Source organism: Uranotaenia lowii, unplaced genomic scaffold (genome assembly GCF_029784155.1).
Source record: "Uranotaenia lowii strain MFRU-FL unplaced genomic scaffold, ASM2978415v1 HiC_scaffold_36, whole genome shotgun sequence".
Taxonomy (NCBI): Eukaryota; Metazoa; Arthropoda; class Insecta; order Diptera; family Culicidae; genus Uranotaenia; species Uranotaenia lowii.
Window position 1 is genome coordinate 20,776 of NW_026598267.1, and position 26,309 is coordinate 47,084.

Consider the following 26,309-nt stretch of genomic DNA (forward strand, 5'->3'; position numbering starts at 1 on the left):
GAATTTATGTTTGGAATTTAGTAACTATTAGTTTTTTATTATACTTTGTTCTTTATCTGTTTTCAGTATTTAAACCATTAATGGATACATTTTATATAAATATAATTATAATCCCAAATATAAGTTTTCAATGGTGATGTTAATTTGGCGCCAAACTTTTTTATTTAGGCTTTTCGATAACTTCAAACTTCAACCCGTGTTTGCACAGTTCTTCGATTAAGTTGGTTTTGTAGTATGCCGCTCCAGGAGGATAAACTCCACCACTTGAAAAAAATGAAACAAAGTAAAGTCAATTATTTTTTTAGTCATATAAACTGGCTTAACTCACGTCGACGGCATTTTGGCATGCTCGTTCAGAATGGTGGTGGCCGAGAGAAGCAGAGCTACACATGTGGACCCATAGCCGGGATTGTTTCCAGATACCTTGACGTAGATCTTTTTTTCCGGTGGCGTCTTGAGTTGGTTAGTGACCTCCAGCTGTTGTTTGTCCCCTGCCCATCCTTCACCGATCAAATAAATGGCAAAGTCAGTGCTGTTCATCGACTCCTCAGAGGGACCCTCATGTGAGACGTATCCACCCGAGAAGAATACGGGATACTGAAACCATCAAGTTCATTTAATGAGTGAAATGAACAGTGTTCGTTGTACGCTTACCTTCAACAACAGTTGACGTCCCAACTTGAACCGTGACATGAGAGCGAAAATTCCACCAAAAATTCCAATCAAAATCACGTGCAATAATGAACTGCATATTTGAAATATATGATCAGATTATGAGAAACAATTTAAAAAATTAATTCAACTTACTTGAACAAAACATAAGCCTTCATTTGAATGGGTCGTTTTTTATCGTTATCATAGAAGAAGCGCTGCGAACGCATGACAACCGAACGATCAGAACCTGGAAACGGAACATACCAGCTATTGTTCAAAGAACGAACTTTTCCAACCAGGGGTCGATCCTTGAGACGAGGTTGAAAATTGGGCAAACGCACTGGAAAGAGTTTACTGCGCAAAGACCGTAGCTCGTTTGCGTGGGCTAACCCATAGATAGCCGATTCCCAGGTGCCATAATGAATGACAGCCCCACCGGCGTTTGGCGATTTGTTAGTTACCCCAATGAAGGATTCAACAGAATTCACTACACCGTTGAACTGATTCTCCAGAAACACGGTTCCCAAATCTGTAGGGATACTGTCAAGACCGCAAGCGGATACTATGTACACTCCTTTTTCCTGAGCCTTTTCATGATACAGAAGTTGCATGCGTTCCATGTATTGCGGTTCTCCGCTAACGTCCACGTGGTGTGTACCAGCTTCAACACAGGCCTTGACAACCTGCTCCCCGAAGAATCGATAAGGCCCACAGCAGTTCACCACTATTCGGCATTGCTTGGCCATCGCGTTCAGCGATTCCGGATCCTTAACATCTGCGATGACTATCGGAATCTCCGCAAGATCGGTACTTGCCCAATTAAGGACTGAAATAAGCTTATCTTTATTTCGTCCAGCGACGCCCCATTTCAAACCGTCCAGCAATTTGATGGCCTGGAGTACTGTATATTTACCGGTGAACCCAGTTGCACCGAATATTATGACGTCCAGCGGTCTTTTTTCCTCGGTCATGTTCCCGATGGATGAATGCGAAATGCTGGTTTGAGATTCCTAAGAAAAGTGCGAACGCTGAAAAAGCAAAGAACAAACATTGTGTGACCAGATCGCGGAAACCGGTAATGCTCCCACGAATACAAAATTGATTCGAAGTTGTCCTCGTGGGACGGTGCAAGTTGCATTTTTGCGTGGAATCGAACGATAAAAAAGAGTGGACAAAAAGTTTCACTTTTTCACAAGTGTGGTTTTGGTTGCAATTTAAAATTAGAACTCGATCGAACATATCCGGAATGACTCAGTTTAACGATTAACAAAGTTCGATTGCTGTTTCAAAACCTTCAGAGAAAAGATCTTAACCACAGAGTACCATCAAGACGCCATTCACCGCCCAGTTAAGCGGTTTTTCAACTTCAAACATGTGTAATAAAAAAACGACGGCAGATTTTTATTCGCTTTCTTTTCCAATACATCCCAAAACTGCTCTACTTTAAATAAAAAATTTAGTGGAATGTGAAAAATTTACGCTTTTCAAAATAATTAACTAAACTTTGGGGTGTTCAACTGGCCCTATTACCGCCCACTCGACTTTTTCGGGTATCGATAATGTTTTCTCAAGAAAAAATTATCTAAACAACACGGAAACTGTTTTTTTTAGTATTTTCCATACAACGAGCTGTCAAAACCATATTTTGGCTCTTTAGAGAATACATTTTGTGAATTTTCATCCGCAAATTTAGTACAAATTTTAACAAAGTGCGTTGACTGACAAAATGATGATTCCCGGCAAACAACCTCAAGTAACCGGTTACTTTCAGCGATAAAACATCATTTTCTAACATAATCAAACTAAAGGCTTCTTACAATTTACACATTTGACACAATACATGCGTTAAAAACAAAGAAATTGTGCGTGACCGGTCATTAGGAACCCACACTTTTTTTTATACACCAATTACCGCCCATCACTAAACGCTTCAAAAAACAACAACTATTGGAAAAATCGAAAGTTTTTTGATGCAAATCTATTCTTCGAAAATAAAACTATCGTTTCAAGTTGATTTTAGGTCCAAAAGGTACTATCTAGTAAACAAAAACCCTTTTTGCCCTAGGAGTACAGTAATGCTTAGTTCGCTAACAGGCGTCGAATTCCATAATTTGACCGGAAACGAAAAACCAAATATTTTATTTCTGGCTATAGTTAGCATAATTAAGTGATGTTTTTTCAGTGAAATGGTCGAACAATGATGCCGACACAGAACACAGGTCTTATATTTTGAGAAAACATCCCAGTTTTTTCAAAATACACACAAAAGGGTGATTTTGGGCGGTAAATGGTGACTGGGCGGTGAATGGCGTCTTGATGGTAATTGAAAAATAAAAAAAAAAGTTTGCAGCTAGCTTTTTTAATTATTACTTTTACTTTTGCCAAAAACGTTGCTTTTTATGTTAGCTAAATTTTGCGTATTTAAATGAATAATTTATAATAATGTAATGTGAATGAATAAGATGATCATTCCTTCAAAAGCAGTTACCTATATCAAATATCTGTATTTTATCATCGTTAATACTGAACGTTTAAGACAGACAGGTTCCACTGCTGACCCTCATTAAACACATGTTTTATAGGGGCGTAAGTAAATTCAATTTGGAATTATTTTTTTTGAGAATTGTTAATTTAATTATCTGGAGTAATCCTTTCTATCAATACTGAACCACATCGAAAAAGTGTAGGTTGTAGACCCTTTTGAAAATCGTTCCCGGTTTTAAAATGAAGGGGGAGCCTATAAAGGGGTACGTAATTATTCCTTCCTCCAAGTTTGCGTCGTAAATGAAGTGTGAGTATCCAGATGCTTGATGTACACAATTTTAATTCCATGAATCATATTAGCAGTTTAATTGCTCTGATGGAGAAAAGAACAAACTTTCGATCTCCAAACAATCCAGCTTGGGCCGGCATAATTTTGGAGCCGAACAAAACCAATGAAATAAATAACTCACCGGTCACAAACCTTATCGACCAACAATTCCACGTTTAATCCCAGGGGGGACAAAAAATGAACGCCAAAGCAGAGCAAAGTACACGATACCTATCCTATATGGTGGCTATTGTGCGAACGACTACGGCAAACTAACTGCCGGCGATTTTAATACGTGGCTGAGAGTTGAGTTGAGTTGAGACTTTGGGGTTCAAGATTTTGCATTGCTCCTCACCAATTGCTATACAAATGTGCAATGTGAGCGGACGCCATGCACGTTCGATCAGTTTGACGAGCACGATCATGATGCAACAATTTTATAAATGGTTGAACCAGAAACAAATCGTAATTTAATGTTTGAAAAGTGGCTGTCGGCTTCAAGAACATACCAAGGTCGAGTATGAACTCTAGTTGTGCCTAATTTTTTCAGAAATACTTAGAAGTTGTCGTGTACTAGAGGTATCTGGAAGACGACATACGTACCAAGGAATACCGTCATAAGTGGACGATGACTAATCGAAAAGTATACATATAGTGTTCCAGAACGTCTTACGCTGCTACGCTTTAATCACTAACTTCTTCAAACAAGCTTAACTGGACTGAGAGTATGAGATCATCTCAACTTGTTTTCGCGCCACAAATTAAAATTTTCTTCTGGTTAGTACTTAAATACGTTATTGAGATGGATCGCAATGGATGTCTGGGAAAATGCTCATCATGAAGAAATGGTTCAAAAACTTAACTGTCCAAAATTTAAATAAAATTGAACTTCACATTTTTTTTTTAAATAAAGCCAGATCTCAATGTTTACAATAATGCATTTTTAAGCCATTAAGCATCAATAATTTTTTTTCTCGATTTTTCTCATATCATGGACCCTTTTAAGTGATTGTTGAGGATAAAATAAATCAAAATTTCGACCGTTTTAAAACATCCCTAATTCGAATCCGATTGAACTGAAACTTCGCACAAGTTAGTTTGTTGGGTAATTTACTAAATGTACATATAAAGCGTTTGGAGTCAAAGATGGATTAACGGATTTTTTGGAGTCAGAGGGGTATACTAAAGTGCAAAAATCATCAATTTTGTTTGAGTTATTAACATGAAACGATTCTCCATATCTTTATCTGGTCTAAATTTCAGATTTTTTGAAATTTTATTTCCATACTTTTGTATATATGAAAAACGGACAAAAACGAAAACTTTGAAGCACGTTTTCTCGAAAACAGCTTTGATACGTTTTTACCCCTTCGACTCTAAGGGCCTCATAAGGGGCATGAGTGCATAAAAGCTTATTTCGAGAAAACACGCTTTTGAATTGTTTTGTATGGCCATTTTCCATATACCATATATTTTCCGAGAGTTGGCATTTTTCTTTCGAATGTAAAAGGGCTGTACTTTATTTCCCCGAAAACGTTTGCCCATAATGAAAAATCTCCAGAATGTCAAACACCAGAAATAACACTTTCCAGATATTTTTCCTCAGACGAATCCTTCCCCAAGGAAACTTTTCGACAGAATGAACCATTTCCCAGAAAATTGAATATATATTCATCCAAACTGGAATTAGAATAAAAAATAGATTTTTTTTACAAAAAAATACTACTGGTGTTAAAATAAATTATGAAAACTTTCAAACAATTGTTCGTTTTGAAAAAGTAAAAAGTTAGTTAAATTAAACTAGAGGGAAATAAAAAAAATTGCAGGAAAAAATCTAGATTTTGTGGAATTCTAGGCAATGTTCCATTCTGGAGAGGGAAAATTCTGGGAAATGGTCCATTTTGGGAAAAAAAATTCTGGTAAATGTTGCATTTTGGGAAAAAAAATCTGGGGAATGGTTCATTTTGGGATTTGGTTTCGGTTATTCGTCATTCTGGGGGAAAATCATTCTGGTTAAATGTTTTCGGGCTTGATTTGAAAATCCGAAAAAAATCGTAAAATATAGTTTGAGATATAAAGAATCCTTTTGAATCATAAACTCAAAATCGACCATTTTGTCACTTATACTTCTTTGACTATGATGGTCTCATATTTAAGTATTTATGTCATTCTTGATGGTTTCAAGACATTGTTAGCTAGAACATTGTTCTACAGAATAAAATCAGAGTACAAATTTTGGCGTAAGGTACACCGGGGTAAGTGTGGACGATGGCTATTAAAAGAATACTGTGCACTATTTTTTCGAACTTTTAATGCAGAATGATCAATTTACTTGTAATCCATCTAATAATTGTGAAAAAGATACGATCCCGACAATAACGGATGTTTACATCGACTTTTTGGGAATTTTCTATTTTCAACTACGACGTCGAATTGATGTGCATCTTTTTCAATTGAAAATGTCTCGTAAACTAGCTGGATCTTGACGAAAAACTCTACATTCGAAACAACCAGTTAGGAAAAGAAACGGCGGTTAAAATGAAGGAAAAAGAGTTTAAATTACGAAAAACTAAAATTTTGTCTCCAAACCCTACCTGGGCTAAGTGTGGACGGCTTTATACAGACTAGATGTTTGCACATCTTTTCAATTTTCTGTTCTTCATCCAACAAAATTTTGCTATATTTTTCATGAAAAGTTGGGTAATGTTCATGTTTGTTCTGGAATAAGTACCTATATATTTTCGATAAAATCGGATCTCGGTTGTTGCTACATAAATTACACACAACACTCATTGAAAGATGCCTTATTAATAGTACTATGAACTTTTTTCAAAATTTTGGACCGTTCTAGCAATAAAGTAACGTATTAAACCAAGAAAACAAAAATTTGTTGAAAATTTCCTGAGAAATCAATGGGAAAATCTACCGTCCGCAGCAGTCCATAACAATTTACGTGATAACTTTTCTTGCTTTGCTTCTATCAAGCTCATCTCTTCAGCGTTCGTACACAACATGTTCTGCATCACATTGAACGTGGTTTTATCAAAATTGATCCGCTGCTGATTTTTTTAATTTGAACTATACGAAAAACCGTTCACATTTACCCCGGTGTACCTCATTTAAAATTTTTTAAGCTTGCTCGAATGACAAAAGTTGAAGTGGTTGAAGCTTGTAAAGAGTACCTAATGTCCACTTCTTAGTACTCTTAGACGTCACTTGGACGGCTGAGATCCGTCTCATCAACTGCTTAGGTAAAGAAAGAACGCGGTACGGCTATTAGCCGTCTGCAAAGGACAAGTAGAATATTGGCAATTTCGTTGTGTATAATCATCATTAGATTTTGAAATTTCAATGTACCAAGGTTCATTTGAAAAATTTGGTCGCAGACGTAAAGTGAAAGCAGACTTGTTCACAAAACATTTTTATTTTGTAAAAATTGAAACTCTTCACGCATTGTCCAATGTAGCAACACTGCCGATTTTCTCTTTAGCAGCTTTCGAATGAGAATTTTGCAGAACCAAATGATTGACCGAAAAAAACACGCTGTTCCTCTTTTGATAGTAGCTATAGGCAGTACAGCTGTATAGTTACATCACATCGCTGGCTATCGACGCCACCAGCAGATGGTTTTTGTGGACCCGGTCTAGAGAAGAAGCTTTCAGTAAACAACTGTACATACCTACCAACTTAGCGTTAGTTTTGTGTTGTCTTCATAAGTCTGGCAGTATTTAACATGTAAGTAATGCTCGCATGAACATCGGACGTCGGATTCCAGATGTTAACTTCATCATGTCAAATCCATCTGATCTGATAAGCTGTGTGACCGAAGATGATTAGACTAGAGGTATTATTTGAGTCCAAATCAATCAGTGGTACCTAGTACTCGTACATCAGAAATGTTCGTGTTTGGTTTCGTCATGATACGAATGTTATCAATATTGATTATCGTTCCTCTGGAGCTCTTGATGTGTTGGAAAGAATAATTATTTCCAAATTTATTGGTGGGGTAGTCTTTTGCCCCCCAGTGCAATACTTACTTTTTTGGAACATTTCTGAAACTACTGCCTCCAGGAATACACTTTTTTTTATTGTAGGCCTAATATTTGTAATATTTTTTTTTGTTCTTGGCTACTTTGATTGTTTACATTCCGTGCCTCATTACTATTCTTCGGATTTTGCCCCACACTCTTGCTTAAACGAATTAAAACACAGTGGTCCGCCAATATGATTATATTATGTACCAAGATAATTATTTCATGTTTAAAATTTTTAATTTTCCATCAAATTATGAACGTGTGCTTGGTTGGTCGGTTTTATACATGGCGACCGTCAATTTTTTTTTCTGAAGATTTTTAACGTGGTCGCATATTGGCATTTGAAAATTCCTCGATAGTTACATATACGGGTTAAACTTTATTAGATTAGATTCGATAGATTAGATTAGAATGATCTATAATCTATACGTACACCTTTATTATAATGAACATCAAAGAAGTTTAAAATAATGATTTGTCCCGAACTACAAATGATCAATTCCCTCGTTCCAGGTCGATAGCTCGGAATTTGGATGTCATCATATTCGGCGCGTCGGGTTTCACCGGAAAGTATGCCATCTTGGAGGGTGTGAAGGTTCTTGCCGGACTAAAATGGGGAGTGGCTGGACGGAACAAGGAAAAGCTGTCATCGACCTTGGCTGAGATAGGACAGAAAGTGAACACTGATCTGTCTGGGGTGCCGATCGTGCTGGCCGATGTCGGAAATCAAAAGTCACTGGTACAGATGGCACAGCAATGTCGGGTCGTAGTCAATTGTTGTGGCCCCTATAGGTTGTATGGAGAGCCAGTAATCCAGGCGTGTTTGGAAGCTGAAACTAATCATGTCGATGTTAGCGGCGAGCCACAGTTTTTGGAGGGTATGCAGCTTAAATATCACGAGGCAGCGGCAGAAAAGGGAATCTATCTGATCTCGGCTTGCGGTTTCGACAGCATTCCCGCGGACATGGGGACGGTATTCTTGGAGCAGCAATTTGACGGTGTGGTCAATTCTGTTGAAGCTTATGTAACTTCCAAAATGAAGGGAAGGCGAGAGATGGGTTTCATTCACTACGGTACGTGGGCATCTGCTGTCCATGCTATTGCCAACATGGATGAGGTAGGTAAAATTCGGAGGGACCTCTTCAAGACTAAGCTACCGGAAATCGAGCCTAAGCTGAAGGAAAAATCTGCCATTCACAAATCCAATGCTGGCAAATGGTCGTTACCCTTCATGGGTGCAGATAGATCGTGCGTGATGAGAACGCAGCGATTTTTCTACGAAACCGAAAACAAGCGACCGCTTCAAATGAAAGCCTATATTTCCTTCGGGTTTGTTAAATATTCTGCCAATTGATTCAACAATCAAATCACAGAAAGTTTTCATCTTTTCCAGAAACTTCGTAGAAGTTTGTGCAGTGTCTTTTGTAGGCGCTATTTTTTGGTTGCTGGTGAAATCATCACTGGGACAAAATCTTCTGCTCAACTATCCCAGACTATTCTCACTAGGAGCGGTTTCTCATGAGGGAGCATCTGAAGAGGCAATGAACAATACATTTTTCACGTTGCATTTCGAGGGACGCGGATGGGAGGAAAAATTAAGCGATCCAAAGGAAAAATATTCCTATCCTCCAAATAAAGTGATCCAAACAAAAGTCTCCGGAAAAAATCCTGGCTACGGTGCAACTTGCGTGGCTCTGCTACTGTCTGCACGAACAATTCTACAGGAGTCGGATAAAATGCCCGGCCGGTAGGTGATCTGAGGTTGTCTCGAAAAACTAGAACAAAGCAAATTTTGTTTCCTTTTCAGAGGTGGTTTTCTCACGCCCGGTGCCGCATTCGCGAAAACCAACCTAATCCAGCAACTTTGTGAAAATGGTTTCACTTTCGAAGTGGTTTCCAAAGCCAAACTGTGAATGCACTGCTAAATAGGCGCACAAGTACGATTACGGGGTGGCGCTGTTACCTATGTGATTGAATAAACTTTTAATTGTAGTTTTTGTGGCGGGAACAAAGTTATCTCAATGACCCAGTTGAAAGTATCACGCAAGGTCAAAGTTTCAACACCTAGCTCTGGGCGGGAGGAAATTTTTGAAGTACATCTGTGTGTGGGTAATAATGACTAATCTTAATTTAGAAAATCCGTTTTTTACGATGCATTGACACATGTATAACCGTTTGATTGAACGTCACAGCATGTGTCATTAAATGTTATTGGGAATAGTTGCATGCTTTAAAATTAAAATGTGTGGTATCTACGAAATTTTTTCTTCATGTGTAAGTAATTATATTGTCCTTCAATTAATGTTCGTGACTGTTATATGAAATAGCGTTTCAGAACACGCTACAATGAAACGTTTGTCAATTTATAATCATTCAAATGACATGGGTTGGGATCGAAAGAACATTAAACCTGTTGACCTTGTTTTTTATTTTCTCAGTACACAGATATTTATTGTTTCAAAAATAGTTTTTCATATTTCGCCAGTCTCACAACTTTAACACGTTGCGGCACCCAACTTGCTATACAATTCGTTTCAAATTTGGTATGTATTTTTTTCCTAAGTCCGGGAACGATTTGAACCTGAACTTGAAAAAAGCTTTTAACATCATGAAAAGGTTCAAAGAGCACCAACAGAATTTATATAGGTTAAAACAGTTTATACGGCTTAAATTTATTCAAAATAAACTTTCTATTAAGATTGCTTTTTTTAATTCATTTACGTTTTTTTGGAATCATCCTAGTGAATCCTTAATGAAAAATCTAGTTTAATATGTCTAAGAAATATTTAAATGGTGTACATGTAGTTTGGAACGATTTCGGAGTAATTTTCGAAGCCATTTCTTAAATATTCTATTTGAAACTGTCGTTTTCTCAATAATTTCGTAAGTTCTAGAAAGTCGATTAAAGGCAAAAATTTGCAAGTTAAATAAGGGGAAACCTTTTTTTTCGGCCTCATGCGTCGAACAATCGGTGCCGGACCCTTAGGTAGGTAGGTACATGAGCAGATAAAACCGCAGGCCACTGGCAACTGACCGCGTAACCGCGATGTTCCATAGCTCTGGGCTCATTATGGTGGCTCCAGAGAGAAATCGCTACTTATTGAACAGAACAAAAAGGAACAATGAAAATTTCAACTATGTTCTTCTAGTATGCCAGGATTTACTTGAATTTGTAAGTCATAAGAAATGTTGCTAGCACCAGATCTTGACGTTTTATGCATATTGAAGACATTCCATCGAAAAGTAATTTTATATTTTCTCAATTTCAAAAAGCCGTTGGCGCCTTACCTCAACCGTATATTTTTAAAATTTCTTATGGTGACTCCAGCGAACAACTCCCCGGAATTATATATGAGGCCCTTAGAGGCACAAGGGGTACATCTCGATGGATTCTCATATCGGTACTGGGTGTTAAATAAATATTAATCTTTAGTTGTCCACGTCATTTATTCAGTATGTTAAGCCAAAATCGTTTAACCAAGATTCCACGGTTCATTCTGGTGGCTCCAGAGAGCAAGAGCCGAAAAGAACAATAAGTATTCCGACTATGTTATTCTTGTAGGCTCGGGATCAAAAGATTTTGTAGTTGTCCATTCATAGGACAAACATACTGCTAGCTTGCTGCCTTCGAGTAAAATATCATATACCGCAAGCTATGTACCACCAGCAGTTGTAGGAGACTCTTCAATGGAGAGTGAAATTTCGCCCCCCGGAGAGAAAGTGGTCCCAAATGGGGAGGGATTTTCCCGTTCAACAACATCGTCATCACGAACAATTCACAGGTTCAGAAGCACGTGAGACGCGGTTGTCGAAGGATGTGTGTCACTTAAGGTTGTGATTTCACGGAGTGCGACGCGCACTAGATACTGAAAGCGATAGTGAAAAGTTCTAGAACTTAAGGAAAACTGCGGATTTTCTAACGAATGTTATTCTGTATAAACAGTTTAAGCCAAACATTTTTAAACTTTAAACTGAATGATTGTGGCCAAGACTAGCACAAAGCGAGTGAAGAATAAGGTCTTAGTGGATAACGGTGAATGTGGAAAAGAAGAATCCCAACAGAAAAATCGAAAGGTAAACAAACCTTACCACGTGGTGATTGGAGATGGCTATCTTAGGAAGAGCCTAAAATGTCCAAATGTTTTTCGGGGTTCAAAGCTCTCCCCCGGGTGTGTCATTTGAAAATGGGTATAATTTAAAGGTGCCAAGCGGGTCCAGTTGACATGTTGCTCTGGTGATTGAATGGTCACAACAAAATTCTCATCGTGCATCGTAACGGAACACTTCGTTGCGCTATGATAATAATGGATATACTCAGCCAGCGCGCCATTGGATGGAGTAATGATTATTAGTGCCATAATTGCTACGGAAAGTAGGATCTTCACGGGCCCACCTCTCCACCCTCATGTGAGCGGGGTTGTCCAACGGAATTACCGTGTCAGTATGCCAGCGGCGAACATGGAAATGAATCGTTGATTATCAGTACATGGATCTTTCCGGTTCGGGTTCGTCATCAATTGATCTTGTTATAAGGAGTGGGTGACGTTCCAGAAAAAAACAATCTTAAATTTTCGATTTTGTTCATACAGTGGGTTTTGGATTAATTTGGTTGGTGATTAAATCTCTTTTACAAGAATTCAACTGCAACAATCCATGTGTCGGCAAATCGCTGTTATATAAAAAAGTCTGAGGTAAAAACAATCTGAATTATACTCAATCACGATACGGACATGTTTGTTTCTATTTCTGGTTATGAGATAAAAAACACATTAAGTACACAATCATATATGACTGGAAAGTATTGTTGGGAAAGAAAAATTACTATCCACAAATTCTGATATCAATTAATGACTGTTAAGAATCATCTTATAGAATAAAAATCCCTGAAAAAGCCGATGTTACTAAAAAAGTAAGTTTGTTGGACATTAACTATCATTTTCACTGTTTCACCGAACTGTGTACTCAAAAACTGTTGTTTTCCTTTCAAAAAATTTGGCAATGGAGATCTATTTCAAATGATTTTTTAGTCAATACTTTTGAACTGTGTGGTTTTCCGTCTTATAAATTTGAAATGGTTTATTTTGTAAAACATGTTGTTATACAGAAAGATGTCGGTGAAAATTTACTGGAACGTATCTCTAACGAAAATTAGAAAATTTAATCGATTGCAGAAACACTCTGTTACTTAAGCATTCCATTTCGAAATTCATCAGCCCACTTTTACTGCCCATTCGCCTTTGGCTTCGTTAAATAAATAAATCGGCATTTGTTTGATCTCGCGTGACCAAATGCTTTTCGGGCTCTCAAAGTTCAACTAGAATAGGACAGTCCACGTTAATTACCACGTTTAAGAATTTGTCATAGAATGCTTCCGTCAGTTATAAAAATGATTGCAAAGTTATTGTTAACGTGTTTGAAAGAATTTGCGAAAGCGATAAATGGTTTTTGCTTGAATGAAACATCCTATCATCAGCCAATCGAAACCGGAAAAACCATATACCAGACATTTTCAATCCAATTCTTTAAAAAAAAAGACTGTTGATACGGATCAAAAGGACAAACAACGATTAGCCCTCCAGAGCTCACATCGGGCAGGATGCATGCAGTTGCCGCTTTCCTGATAATAATGTATATTTAACGTTCAATTCCAAGCCACCAAAGGACCATAGCCCACAGCTGAGCGCAGCAGTGGGTGTTCTGTTCCGAGTGGGCTTACTCCACAGTGCGGTTTTCATGTTTTATTGATTCAGAGTAATTGGGCATGCTTTGGGGGGGGGGGGGGGGGGAATTGACCGTGACCTATTTCCTTTCCCGGAGAGCAACAATATATAATTGATTGTTTGTTTAGCGTTCCATTGTTGTTTTTGTGCATTAACTAGTTCTTCGTTGTTTTATTATTGCTTTGAATCATTTTTTTTTCATATGCAATCCCAGAGAAAACAATATTTTAAACATTCAAAGAAACTTAAGAGTTCGTTACATTGCCTTCAAATAACCATTATGTCTGATATCTTTGAATAATAATTTTAAATCCATCACGTGCGAACATTGCGTAATAATTAACCAACAAATCGAAAATAAAAAAGCTGATTAGAGCTGCTAAATGCAAAATTCAATTCACAATTCACAAAATCTATCGCCATCCAAAAATCTGTGGATTTCAAAAATTTACAGATAGATATCAAAACTTTTTTTGTTTAATTATCGATAATTTGGTATGAGCTTTATCGAAAGCAGAATAAATATTTCCCTCATGACTATTGGGAAGTACCATTAAGACGTCAGACAAAGACATTTTAAAAGTTCATTTTGCGAGAGTGTTTTCCTCAACTAGTTCATTGTAGCTGAATGGCTATGTTTTAGTTAATAAATTATAAAAAAGGATCTAAAAAAAAAGTACAACAGAATTAGATTCAATTACCATGGGCAAACAGACAATTCATTAGTGAAATTCAAAACCTAAAATCGGGTTTTATTTAGACCCACAGTTCAGAGTATTAAATTAAAATCGTACTTTAAAATTACAAATGAATTCAAATACAAAATTGAGAATTTAAGTTACAATCGGAGGAAATCAGAAATGGCAGAATTCAAATGTTGAATGAAAATGATGAATGAATTGAAAATTTAGAAATATTCATGTTTAGAGAATCGCTCAATGAAATTCGCAATTGAACTATGAGAGCGTTTTTTTGATAACAATAATTAGAGAATGGCCATTTAGAGAATAATATGCTGAATTCAGAGTATTTCCCTTAGTAGAGGATAATTTGATAAACGCACATACACCCAAAATAATTTTCACTTAAAAAATAAGTGACATCTGTAGTAAATTCTCGCCATACGTAATTTCATTTGAATTTTAAGTGATGGGTCAAGTGAATTCACTTAAGTGACCGGTCAAGTGAATTACACTATGACGTTCGAGTGAAATTTATCTGAATTTCTAAGTAAGTTTCTAGTTAATTATCTCTCGCGTTTTTAAATAAAAGAACATTTATAGAACACCACTTCGATTTCAAATACTTACATTACGCTTTCGCCATAAATTTATTGATTGGAAAATTCCATCGTAATTCCAAGGCAGATCGGTTACTGCGGCTAGTGTGACTTCTAAATCTTCCCTGCTGCAATTCAGAAAATCTGTCCAGTCCAACCCACAAGCTGGAACATGATAACACCTTTAAATAACTTTTTCTTACATCACGTTTAACACAAACTACCGCCAAAATCGCCTAGTAAAGAATTGGGAAAATCCAAATCCAGCATAAGCTTTAAACGCTGCTCTTTAGAATTTGCCATTTTGAACTCTGAAAATAAACACAATCACAACCCGACATTCACTTGAAATTCAAGTGATGGGGAAATGAATATTTTTTCTCACTTCAAATTCAAGTGACGACTGAAGTGAATGTGGATGAATTCACTTGAAATTTAAGTGACTGCCAAGTGAAATGTATATGTCGCACTTGAATGGAAGAAAATCACTGGATCCTTGTTTTTAATCAAAATTATCAAATTTGGGCTTAATCAGGTTGGAAAGTTTAAATTTGAATTTTAAATCTTAGATTCAATAGTGGAACTCAGATTTTTCAAGACAAAAATGGGTGTACTTACAAAGTGGCCATTCCAGATTTCCTGGTTTTATTATTTTATTCCCAACAAAGCCCGAAAAAAATTACGATTTAAAAAGATTTTGAATGTTTTTCTTCACTTTCATCACTTTTTTAAAATGTCTGAAAATTTTCTTTCAAAAACTGTTGATTTCAGTACTTACTTTTTTTTTTTTAATTTTTACATAGCTTAGAAAAAATGAATCTATCTCCGAAAAAGTCGTTACATTTTTTTAAATGAGGAGAAAATACTTCCTTATTATAAAATAATGCTTTATCCGCTACAAAGTCCTGGAATATTTTTTCTTTATTCAGGGTGTCGACTCATATCTGGTAATTAAATTCCCTGATTTTCCCTGATTTTCCAGTCGTTTTTCAAGAAAATTCCAGATTTGAAAAACAACCTGAGAAGCAACTTAAAGTTATAAAAAATATATTTCCCCCGAAAATAATTGCACAGAATGCTTTGAGTCGAGAAAACTAATTTATTACGATCATTTTAATGGAAGTATTATTTGTGATATTAAATATTTTAAGATAAGTCAGCCAGTTCGGATCCACTTGTAGAAATTCTTATGATTTCAGCATAACAATTTTCTCTTGCAAGCTTTGAGCCTTCTTCTGTGCGTCTTCCAAAATTTTCCTCCGTTTCACCTCAAGCGATTTTGCTTCCGCTTCTCGATGACGCTTCATCAGCTTTGTTTGATCTGATTCAAGAGCTTCCTTTTTGCGGCGATCTTTGTCTTCTAAATACAGAGCATGTGAATTTCTAACTCTCTCCAGCTTATCCCTCCAGCATAAAAATCAGCATCATAGATTTGTCGTTTAGCCACCACTGAAAAACCGGAAAAACCACGTTCAACATACGCGTTGCCATGTGAAAGACAGCAGATCAATTTGACGATGTTGAAGAATTCTGGACACTTGGCATTTGCTAGCACTCCACTCCAAAAATGATCCAGCCTTTCTTTGCTACGGTCATAATTATCAAATTTATCGCCTCTGGCAATCACTTCGGAATACTGCCGTACTGCTAAATCTGCCGAGGATCCACTAACGCGTCCAGTATCTGTCAATATAGTCAAAGTCTTCTCAAATCGTTTTTGGCCAATTTGGTATCGCTGCTGATAACTGCCGGATTAAGGCAAGAGGCGACCTTGGTCAGAGGATAAGTTAATGGCGATCGCTTCATTAACTTAAGTACAATTGCCTTCAGCATTCCTTTGCATTCGATACGAAATTGCAGAACTTGCTTTTCGCTGAGCTTAGGACATTTTTTCATAGCATTCTTATGCCGTTTTCGTTTTTCTCCACTAGCAAGGGGCAAAACTTTTTCTGAATAAACAAACAGAATCGTTACCCGGGACGATGCAAATATATGGTTGCTATACTCAACCTTATGCTTACCCCCAACACTGACAATTTTCACGGGGTGCAACCGCCTGCTTGAGGTGCAAATCTCGGGCAAAACTAGTGGACTTCTGAATTAATAAACGAACACAATAACAGCAGTTAGGGCAAAACTCGTGGGTAACTAGGTTGCCACTGCCAATAAACGAAAACACTATTAGTGTCATATCCGAGAATTATTATTTTTTCCCTGATTGGTGGAAAAATTCCCTGATATTCCCTGATGCAAATTGAATTCCCTGATTTTCTAGGTTTTTCCAGGTAGTCGACACCCTGTTATTCAATAAATAAGAGAAAGTGATGTAGTATTTATTGTATGGTATACATTCCAGATTCCCCGGATTTATTGAAAAGAGATTTGAATGCTGCTGACGTGTTTCGATAAAAAAATGAAAAATTTTGGGGGTTTTAGTCACTTTTTATTAGATTTTTTTTTTCGAGTTATCATCGAATTCTGCTTAGATTAATGGCATTCGCGACTTTATATCAACGTTGCCATTGGCGGACAGTTATTGAAAAACAATCCGGTACAACTGTGTTCCGATGTTTATTCTTGGGTTCGAACTCGCGGACATCGGCTCAGGAGGCAACTGAATTACCAACTGAACCATATCACAAGCCCAGGTCCCCTTATCTGTTATATTAAACATTAAACAGGAATTAAAGCAGTATGATAGAAGTAATGTTTAAATTTTAATTTTCCTCGGGGTGCCCCTTGACCCGGGGGCCCGGGGCAATCGCCCCCATTGCTCCTCCCTTAATACTGCCTTCATTAAAATTTTTATACTGCTTTTTACATTTTTTTATCATAAACTTATAAAAATGAAAAAAAAACCTTGTGCGGCAACGTAGAGCTTCTAACTTCAGCTTTCTAGAAATTTTTTTTGAGCATTTCGTAGCTGATCTACAATTTTTTTCCTGAACTGTGTTTTTTCGTTTTTTTTAAAGCTTTTGAATAACGAAAAACTGAAGTGCTGTAGCTGAATATTTCCGATACATTACGAGGTTTCTAAAACTATAATTTTTTTGCAAATCGGTTAAGAAAAAGAAAGATATGGCGATTTAAGCGAGAAGTGTCAAATTGAAACTCAAGGTCTGATGAGGGAGTTTTTTTTCTGGGTTTTCAGGGTGTCATATTGACACTCAAGAGCGGATTAGGGTTAATCAAAACAAGACATTGGACTTCGGTACTTTTGGCTCAGCGCGTAATCCATGACTAACACCGAGAAACCAGAGGATTTTCAAAAACTTTGCCAACATTTGTCTGCACATAGCGTTCAGACATAAGGTCATATATACACATAAATATTCGTACAAGGATAGTACTCACCTGTCGGCTTCGTTATTGCAAAACGTCTTTTATCAAGTTCAATCCAGATGTACCAAGTTTGTGATCACATGCCAAGTGCTTCGAAGAGTGCAAATTCCGCAAGCTGATTGGATAACAAAAAAAACTAAATCAATAACTATGTACGTTTCATACAAGTAGCAATTTTTTTTGTAATTATATTTAAACCAACTACAATGTTTCTACGAAATTATACGCTTGTCCAGTTTTTAACTCAAGCAAAATTCGGATATCCTAAATAAACAATTATTCCTGTTAGTTAATCATCTTCAATATATTTGAAGAAAAAGAAAGATAATCGATCGAATTATTAAATTATGTGAGTTCTGTATTTATTTTTTGTTACGCAACAGAAAAAAAACTGCCTCTAATTGGGTAGCTGATGGATGACGAGTTCATACTAATTCATTAATCCACTTCAGCTAATATCCTGATCAAATACAAAAATGTCGATGAACTTTTCGCCAGAAACACCAAATCGAGAAACTTGCGTTCTCTACCAACATATGAGAACGTTGACTCAATAATGAGGGTTCCGAGCCATTGCAATATTGATGTGTTCCGAACTGGTTCCGTTTTCACTATGTACTTGCTTTCTCGATTGACCTTGTCTGTGGCGCGAGAAAACGATTGATAACATGTGTTGTTGCTGTTGCTGTTTGAATTCCCTATATGAACGCCTACGTGTCATCCTTCATGTGACTGTATGCAAACATCATATCCGTCCGAATGGAATTGTGTATCGATTTTTCTATTATCAAATCGTTAGTTGGGTACCTACTGCTGGACGTTGGGGATCACTTTTCCTGAGGGGAGCGAGGGGTACCTCTTGAACACCAACGGATATTGACGTTTTGATACGGAACTTTTGGATAGTACACAAATTTTTATTTTATTTTAATTTTTTATCGAATCCATGTTTGTTGGTTTGTATTTGAATTTGCTAAAGGTAGATGAACATCAAACCGTATCCCTAAAGCGGACATCTGCACTTACTCCGGTAATTATCAGATAATCTCTTGAACGTCCTCAGTTGATTTGTACTCTGATTTATGATAACGCTAGTCGGTAGGAGTATCTACTTATTTGACTTTCCTTTATCAGGTGCTATTCTATTGTTTCTGGTACACTATGTATGTCATTAGCGAGTTTGCCTAATGAATGTTTGACTCTCTAAGCATTTACAAATCATTTACATATGCGCTACCATTAATACACTGAACCCAAAATCACACTTAAAAAACACTAGAAGATTCACTTAAAAGTGAAAACTCAGTGAATTTCTTCATTTCAAGTGGCTCATGTACATTTCACTTGCCTCTCACTTGAATTTTAAGTGACCGAATCAATATACACTAGCTCATCACTTGAGTTTGAAGTGACCGGCATTGAATGTCTTCGATGCTCACTTGAAATCCACTTGAACAGTCACTTAAGCCAATATTCACTTGCCCATCACTTAAAATTCAAGTGATTTTTTGCATAGCGAATGTCAACAATGTCAGTATTGATTATTTCATTGTTGTTTGGAAAAGAAAAAACAGAGGTTTGTTTGAGTTGGTAGGTGCAGAATTAAAGTAATTTATATGTTATTAAACAATGATATTTTCCATAGGTCGACCGACAGAAACATCGTGTGAACCGGTTAACACGTCGCAGAAACCTTTTTGAAGCAATCAGGTTTCGGATACGAAATATTCAAGTGCAATTAAAGTAAGTATGATGCAAAACAATAAATACTAGTTAAATTTAATTTTTTTTTATTACTATTTCAGAAAATATCAACCCGAATGTCTCGTCAAAGTGAGGAAGTCAATGATTTTTCGAAGCCGAAAAATCTTTTTGAACCCAAATAAGGAGAAAAAGTGACGTTTTTTTACGTTGTATTTTTTTTAAATAAATAATTGTTTTGTAGAAACAAAGTTGATTAATGTTTGATATTCCGAAATTTCACCTAAAAACCTCTACAACGAAAGATATTATTGACCTGAGCAAACATTTTAAATTGATTTTGCCATTCACTTGAAATTCTCTTGATCGCTCACTTAAGTGATTTCACTTGACGGTCACTTAAAATTCACATGAATTTACGTATGGCGCAAATTCACTCCAGATGTCACTTACCTTTAAAGTGAAAATTATTTTCGGTGTAACTATTTGTGAAATGTGGCAGCCGCTTGTAAGAATAACAGCTTTTGTAGATTGTCTTTTTCACTAAAGACGGAGTCAATAGATGAAGATGACCTGAAAACAATGATCCTAACTAAATCGATTTAGATGGTTTTTTTTCACTGCAGTGCTAAAAGGACATTGGGATGAATTTCGACCGATAACAAATTAATTAAAATACTTATTTGAAGTCACGAGTGGCCGTGAAAATCGTCAATGTTAAAATTAAATGTTCTATCATCTTTCTAGGTGCAGCTTTACATGTCTTGCATACTTCATCACAACCAACGAGCTGCCACCAAAGCTGCCAAGTAACGGAAATGGCCCTTGCGTGTGCTGTGCTGGTCAGCCATCGTAAACATTATCGCTCAACTGGACAATTCAAGAGACACGGAACGTTGATTCATAGATATCCCCCACTTGGGGAAATACCATGTTCCTGGACAGCAGCTCTTTTGTCCCACGCGTGGTTGATGTAGTGAGCGTTTCGAGAAGATAATCTTTTTACAACGAAGAAGCAACATTAGAAATCTAGAACGAACAATGGCGGAGAACGTAAAAGTAGTGGTCCGCTGTCGGCCTATGAACAAACGAGAACAACAAGCGGGGTACAAGGTAAGCCGGGATTCGATGGTAATTTTGATTCAACGATACTCAGAACTTTTCCTTTTCTTCTAGAACATTATACAAATCGACAATTCTTGCGTGAATTTGGACAATCCAAGCGATTCGAACGCTCCACAGAAGTCGTTCAAATTTGATAACACCTATGGTTATGCAGCTACTACGGAGAACATTTACAGCGACATCTGCTATCCGCTAGTGGAGGTTTGAAGGCTTTCCGTTCAAGGTCATAAAATCAGAAGATTAAACACTTTAACCTTTTAACTATTTCCAGAGTGTACTCGAAGGCTACAATGCGACTATTTTTGCGTACGGTCAGACTGGATGCGGAAAGTCGCACACCATGCAGGGCACAACCTACAACGTAGCGGGAGTGGATCCAAACAATGCCAACAACATCGGTATCATACCGAGATCTTTCGAGCATGTATTCGAAGCAATAGCTGTGAGCAGTGACGTGCGATATTTGGTGTTAGTGAGCTACTTGGAGATTTACAATGAGACCATTAGGGATCTGTTGCAAGTTTCCGGTGGTAGCGGACCGAGTTTGGCGCTGAAAGAGATTCCTGGTGAAGGAGTCACGGTTCAGGGGCTTTCCATGCATACAGTCCATGGGATGAAGGAATGTATTGAGCTGCTGGAAATGGGAGCTAAAAATCGCATCGTTGGAGCAACGTTGATGAACATTGAGAGTTCTCGATCACATTCAATTTTTACCATTAGTCTAGAACAAATGTCAACAAATGGCAGTAAGGATGCTGTGATAAAGCGGGGGAAGTTGAACCTGGTCGATCTAGCCGGTTCTGAGCGTCAAAGCAAGACAGGAGCGACTGGCGATCGGTTGAAGGAAGCTACCAAAATCAATCTTTCCCTATCTGCGCTGGGAAATGTGATCTCGGCACTGGTCGATGGAAAGACAAAACATGTACCTTACAGGGATTCTAAACTGACAAGGCTGCTTCAAGACTCGCTTGGCGGGAACACGAAAACTTTAATGATAGCATGTATATCACCGGCGGATTCGAACTACGATGAAACCTTGTCAACGTTGCGCTACGCGAGTCGTGCAAAGAGTATTGCAAATAAACCTAAAGTGAACGAAGATCCCAAAGATGCCATGCTGAGAGAATATCAGCAAGAAATTAAACGATTGAAACAAATGCTTCTCAGTGAAGGCAAATCGCTAGATGTGGATCAAGAAAGTACTGCTGTGCCTCCAACACCGCTTATGATTGATGAAGAAAGGCGATTACTAACAGGACAGTATGAGTCGCAGCTTTCCAACCTGAGAAAGGATTACGAGCAACAAAAAATCGCCAAACAAGAGCTGGTCAAAGACATAGAAAAAATTAAATCTTATTATGAGGGACAAATGCAACAGCTGGTATCAAAGAAACATCCGCCCAAGACTACAGTTGAAGTCGTTTCAAACAACGTGGCAACGACTGTGCCTCCTTCTGTAGATAAAAAGGAAATCTATGGTAGAATTAAAGAAATCAAAGATGCACTTATCGGTGGAGAACGAGCCAATGATGTTCAACTCAAAGAGAAGCGATACAGAAACAAACTAGCTTCGGAAAAACGACTCAATGCTCTGGCACACGTGATCAGTCGTGTGGAGCAAAGCGAAGATCGCGATCTTCTTCAAGGCCATTACACGGATATTCAACAGGAGCTTAAAGTACGTTACGAGCAGATTCGGACCCAACGTAAACGGATCAAATCTTTAGAGCGTGACATTTCCGACATTCAGAGTGAATTTCAAATAGATAGAGCGGACTACCTAGCTACTATAAGAATCCTTGAAAAGAAGGTTCTATTCTTCGATGCGGTGTTCCAGAAAGCCATGCCAGTACTGAGGAAAGATGGTCGGTATTGGAATCTCGAAGTTCTCGAAATGGACTCGGAGTGGAACGACGATCTGAAAAAATGGAAACTTCCGGATGATGCTCTACTGAGAGTTCGATTACCTCCAGGTAGGTTGTGAATTCTTGAATACTATCATGTAACCGGGATCAGTAAAAAGTATTTTCGTTACAGCTGAAAACGGTAACAACCAAAACCAACCGCCATCGTCGCCGGCCAAATCTGGTAGGGACAGTCAAACTTCCCTGACGGCACCGGGACGATTGGAGCGCAGCTCAACGTTAATTCTCACAAAGCTCCCCGATTTCGGCGCAAATCCATCGGCTAGTGACAACCGGGGGAAAAAGGAATTTCTCAGTAAAAGTACCAACTGTAACCCGTTCCCCAAGATCGAAGATGTGACTTTAAATTATTTTAGGCCCAGAAGAGCTGCAGAGTTAGTGTATAGGAGTGGGTGGGGAAATGTGCAAAAATAGTCGGAAACAATGTTGAACCAAGTTGTACAATTATAAGGTATGGTGATTCGGAAATTTAGATATTTTCAACAGAGGTTATTTTTGGCAATATTTATTATTAAAACAGTTGTGTATTGCAAATAAGAACAATTGAGTTTTTTTCATTCGAAAATTATCATTACAAACCACTTAACACAGTCTTACAAATAGATTGTTACCTTCATAATTCGGCAACCCCATTGAGTACTTTTGCTGTAGTTTAGGGGGAACGAATCGTCCACCAAGATAGTGTTTTGAATTTTTTAGGTGCTGCGCACACAGTTTAGGAGCAGTCAATGAGATCAGACAGTCTGGTGAGAAAGAACTCGCATCGAGAGGGCCGTCTTCCACATGCCAACCACTTGGAATGTCAACGCTGAAATAAGTTTTTTCAACGTATATATTCTGTTAGCAAATGTTTTGAGATATATTTACCTAACAATAGGTACAGTTGTTTTCTTTAGAATGTCCATCACCGATGTGAATGATTCCCTCACAGGCGGCCGAAAGCTGAATCCAAAAAGTGCATCTATTATCAGTCCGTATTCCTGCTCAACCAGCTCTAAGGAAGGACATTCTTTGTCAACTGTTATTCCCATCGATTCGCACTGATGCTGCAGGTTGACAAACAATTGCTTATCGCTGCGTTTCGGATAGTATACACGTGGTTTGTAATCCATCAGAGCTAAATGCCTAGCTGCAACTAACCCATCTCCACCGTTGTTTCCTGGTCCGCAGCAAACTAGTACTTTGCGGTTTTTAAGCGTTTGATTGTCGTAACAGTCAGCGATGGCATGGGCACAGCTTAGGCCAGCTAGTTCCATCAACTGATCGACACTGAATTTATAATCGTTAAAAAGCTCCTCGTCTACACTTATTGCTTCTTGCTGATTTAAATATTTCATGGCTGTTAGCGATCTCTTGATGGTTGAGAATTTATGCTTGGATAGAACAAAAGGATTCATTGATTATTTTTGCTAGTGATTTGAGACAGTTAGGATGAACAAGTCAGAACTTTTTGAGAAATTACACTACAATTTTTGCGTTTTGAAACACCTTGATGTAATTTTACGATAACTATAATTCCATTTAATAATAATTTCAATTAAATCTGATGAGGCATAAGAATTTATTTATATTTACAACATAACAAATACATTACATAAAAGAGATTTGTTTTAGAACTCTAAAATGGTAATGCCGTTTAAGGAGTTGTACGGTGAATATAAAGCAAACTGTGTATACATATTTTTGGAAACTAAACTAACTGACGAGTGATAACAAAATATAAAATTATATCAAATTGATTGATTCAACGATACAAAAAAGTAACAATAACAACAATGAAAACACTGAAACCATTAATAAAAACATTTTAGTTGAACATAGATTTTTAGGGTTTAGCTAGCATAGGATATACTACTAAAACGGTGTAACCAGTGGAGTATAAAATCAAAAATGTAAATGTTTGTATATAAAACTGAATAAAGAAACTAAATTAAACTAAACTAAAGCGAAAAAATATTACATGAGTTAAGTTTGAAACAGATGCATAATTTGAGCATAACTTAGCTTACTCTAAGCTGTTTTAGTTGCTGCAACAAAGGTCAGTCAAAAGTTTCCTGAATCAAGTTCGTTGCAGCAACTAAGTTGTAATTGTGCTTTATTGATTTAACGTCAACCCATCGATATAAAATCATAGTAAGGGTCAAGAAAATACAATTTGATAGTAACAAGTGAATTAATGAATTCTAGTCTGTACAATTCTGTCACTCTCTAAGAAATCATTCTGAAGAAAAAACTGACTTAAATGAGGAGATAAGTGTTTTTCTGTCTAAAAAATAGCCTAATGTGGATATGGTTTAGGCATTTACAAATCTTTATGGTTGATACATTGTTGCTGTAATACTTATTTCCACAATATTAAGGGTATTGAAGGCAATGAATAAAAATTAAGAAAAAATATATTTCAATGAATTGTAATGACACACGTAAGTATTTCAGTTTCAATTCATGAATAAGAATAATGGTTACACAAGGTTTAAGTTTAAAACTGTTTGTTTGGTACAGATTGCTTATACCAGAAACCAGCTTCTTCTCCTCTTAATGGCGAGCTTGTTCAGCTAAACTGCCAAAGAAACCAGCTTGAAAAAATCATTGAAAACCAGCACGGCCCCAAAAAAGTTTTAAAAATATTTTGGTAGAATTACTGGAATTACCATGCAAACCTCCAAAGGAAAGCAATAGAAAATTATCAAACATTTTGACCGTGTACCAGGTTCACAAACTTGTTGGGACGGTTGGGACCGGCATTTATTGAAACACCGTAATTCACATTACCGGCTTTGTACAATTGTATTGGAAAAGATGTTCAAACTTAGCTAGTTTACTTACCGAAATTGTACTTGAACTCGATAATCTTTTTAACAAATTTGAAATAATCATAACAATGAATTTGGTGAAAAACTGTTTTGAATAAAGCTCGCAATCAGGGGTGTCAGGTGTCCTGATTTTTCAGGATTTGTCCTGATTTTCGAGAGGCCGTTCTGATTTTTCAAAAACGCTTGATTTGTCTTGATTTTTGAAAAATTACCTTTAAAATGTCCTGATTTTACAAAAATATCAAAACTTTAACTGAATTTATTGTTGAATGGTGCAAAAATCAAACAAATGTTTAATAAAATCATTTAACCAGATTAACCGATGATAATTATCAGCTGATAATTCTAGATTAATCTCAAGCGCATCCAAGGTTCTTCTCGCTTTAGTTGCATAATTTGAAGCGTCTTCAGCACCTGTATTTTGCCTTTAATTATGTAATATAGAGTTGTTTTTGACATTTCTCACGCACATTAACTGGCGTCTCACTGGCGTGTACGGACGAGAACACTGCCGCTCATAGCAAGTCCGTCCCATTTGCGTTTTTGTTGAGTTGAGAAAACAGCAATTGAATTTGGTTACTTGTTTTGAGAATTTTTGAATTTTCCCGCGGTTTTGATGGCGGCAATCAACAGCATTTGTTACTCACGTGACAAACAAATACTTTTGCATCATTGCTCGTTAAAAAATACCAAAATTTGGTTTGTTTGTGATGAAAATTATGCTCTGGGACGCATATGCGATTATTTTCATGGTAGGTATCTAGCAAAAATGATAGCAAGTCAGTCCCATTCCATAGCCAACTGCTAACGCTGATGCAAAAACAAGGCTAGAAGAGAGCTTGTCCCGGTCTATCGGAACCTATTTCTTGAACAACCAACGGTAAGCATTCCAGATTGCCCAATT

The 26,309-nt window shown here is 37.1% G+C and overlaps 4 protein-coding genes across 7 annotated transcripts; 2 read left to right on the forward strand and 2 right to left on the reverse strand.

Moving 5' to 3' along the window:
• Positions 1-124: 124 nt before the first annotated feature.
• On the reverse strand, positions 125-3,762 carry LOC129759998 (saccharopine dehydrogenase-like oxidoreductase). 2 transcript variants are annotated; one of them, XM_055757576.1, is made up of 5 exons: positions 3,609-3,762; positions 808-1,682; positions 655-745; positions 329-597; positions 125-263 (listed from the first exon to the last, which is right to left on the reverse strand). In XM_055757576.1, the coding sequence occupies exons 2-5, from the start codon at positions 1,623-1,625 to the stop codon at positions 161-163; spliced, it is 1,281 nt and encodes a 426-aa protein (XP_055613551.1). In that variant the 5' UTR covers positions 1,626-1,682; positions 3,609-3,762; the 3' UTR covers positions 125-160. The 2 variants fall into 2 exon arrangements, with proteins under 2 accessions (XP_055613551.1, XP_055613552.1); XM_055757577.1 differs by having other exon boundaries at positions 3,620-3,758.
• Positions 3,763-6,970: 3,208 nt separating this feature from the next.
• On the forward strand, positions 6,971-9,557 carry LOC129760002 (saccharopine dehydrogenase-like oxidoreductase). 2 transcript variants are annotated; one of them, XM_055757581.1, is made up of 4 exons: positions 6,971-7,201; positions 8,014-8,829; positions 8,894-9,247; positions 9,308-9,557. In XM_055757581.1, coding segments are annotated over exons 1-4 (1,278 nt in total). In that variant the 5' UTR covers positions 6,971-7,199; the 3' UTR covers positions 9,414-9,557. The 2 variants fall into 2 exon arrangements, with proteins under 2 accessions (XP_055613556.1, XP_055613557.1); XM_055757582.1 differs by lacking the exon at positions 6,971-7,201 and adding an exon at positions 7,216-7,310.
• Positions 9,504-23,111, forward strand: LOC129760001 (kinesin-like protein KIF17). 2 transcript variants are annotated; one of them, XM_055757580.1, is made up of 5 exons: positions 9,504-9,593; positions 20,290-20,655; positions 20,719-20,868; positions 20,939-22,640; positions 22,705-23,111. In XM_055757580.1, the coding sequence occupies exons 2-5, from the start codon at positions 20,584-20,586 to the stop codon at positions 23,004-23,006; spliced, it is 2,226 nt and encodes a 741-aa protein (XP_055613555.1). In that variant the 5' UTR covers positions 9,504-9,593; positions 20,290-20,583; the 3' UTR covers positions 23,007-23,111. The 2 variants fall into 2 exon arrangements, with proteins under 2 accessions (XP_055613555.1, XP_055613554.1); XM_055757579.1 differs by lacking the exon at positions 9,504-9,593 and adding an exon at positions 11,280-11,574.
• Positions 23,082-25,525, reverse strand: LOC129760003 (NAD(P)H-hydrate epimerase). Its single transcript, XM_055757583.1, has 3 exons — positions 25,419-25,525; positions 23,460-23,965; positions 23,082-23,400 (listed from the first exon to the last, which is right to left on the reverse strand). The coding sequence occupies exons 1-3, from the start codon at positions 25,467-25,469 to the stop codon at positions 23,175-23,177; spliced, it is 783 nt and encodes a 260-aa protein (XP_055613558.1). The 5' UTR covers positions 25,470-25,525; the 3' UTR covers positions 23,082-23,174.
• Between the last annotated feature and the right edge of the window lie 784 nt (positions 25,526-26,309).

What these genes read in the sequence shown, in the direction of transcription:
- LOC129759998 (XM_055757576.1), bottom strand. Translation starts at nt 1,625, where the DNA reads ATGACCGAGGAAAAAAGACCGCTGGACGTCATAATATTCGGTGCAACT. An exon ending in GACGTCAACTGTTGTTGAAG is followed by an intron (nt 598 to 654) that starts GTAAGCGTACAA and finishes TGATGGTTTCAG; the next exon opens with TATCCCGTATTCTTCTCGGG. An exon ending in CATGCCAAAATGCCGTCGAC is followed by an intron (nt 264 to 328) that starts GTGAGTTAAGCC and finishes ATTTTTTTCAAG; the next exon opens with TGGTGGAGTTTATCCTCCTG.
- LOC129760003 (XM_055757583.1), bottom strand. Translation starts at nt 25,469, where the DNA reads ATGATTATTTCAAATTTGTTAAAAAGATTATCGAGTTCAAGTACAATT. An exon ending in CGAGTTCAAGTACAATTTCG is followed by an intron (nt 23,966 to 25,418) that starts GTAAGTAAACTA and finishes GTTCTATCCAAG; the next exon opens with CATAAATTCTCAACCATCAA. An exon ending in ACAACTGTACCTATTGTTAG is followed by an intron (nt 23,401 to 23,459) that starts GTAAATATATCT and finishes AACTTATTTCAG; the next exon opens with CGTTGACATTCCAAGTGGTT.
- LOC129760002 (XM_055757581.1), top strand. An exon ending in AAAGCCTATATTTCCTTCGG is followed by an intron (nt 8,830 to 8,893) that starts GTTTGTTAAATA and finishes CATCTTTTCCAG; the next exon opens with AAACTTCGTAGAAGTTTGTG. An exon ending in TCGGATAAAATGCCCGGCCG is followed by an intron (nt 9,248 to 9,307) that starts GTAGGTGATCTG and finishes TTTCCTTTTCAG; the next exon opens with AGGTGGTTTTCTCACGCCCG.
- LOC129760001 (XM_055757580.1), top strand. Translation starts at nt 20,584, where the DNA reads ATGGCGGAGAACGTAAAAGTAGTGGTCCGCTGTCGGCCTATGAACAAA. An exon ending in AACAACAAGCGGGGTACAAG is followed by an intron (nt 20,656 to 20,718) that starts GTAAGCCGGGAT and finishes CTTTTCTTCTAG; the next exon opens with AACATTATACAAATCGACAA. An exon ending in TCTGCTATCCGCTAGTGGAG is followed by an intron (nt 20,869 to 20,938) that starts GTTTGAAGGCTT and finishes AACTATTTCCAG; the next exon opens with AGTGTACTCGAAGGCTACAA.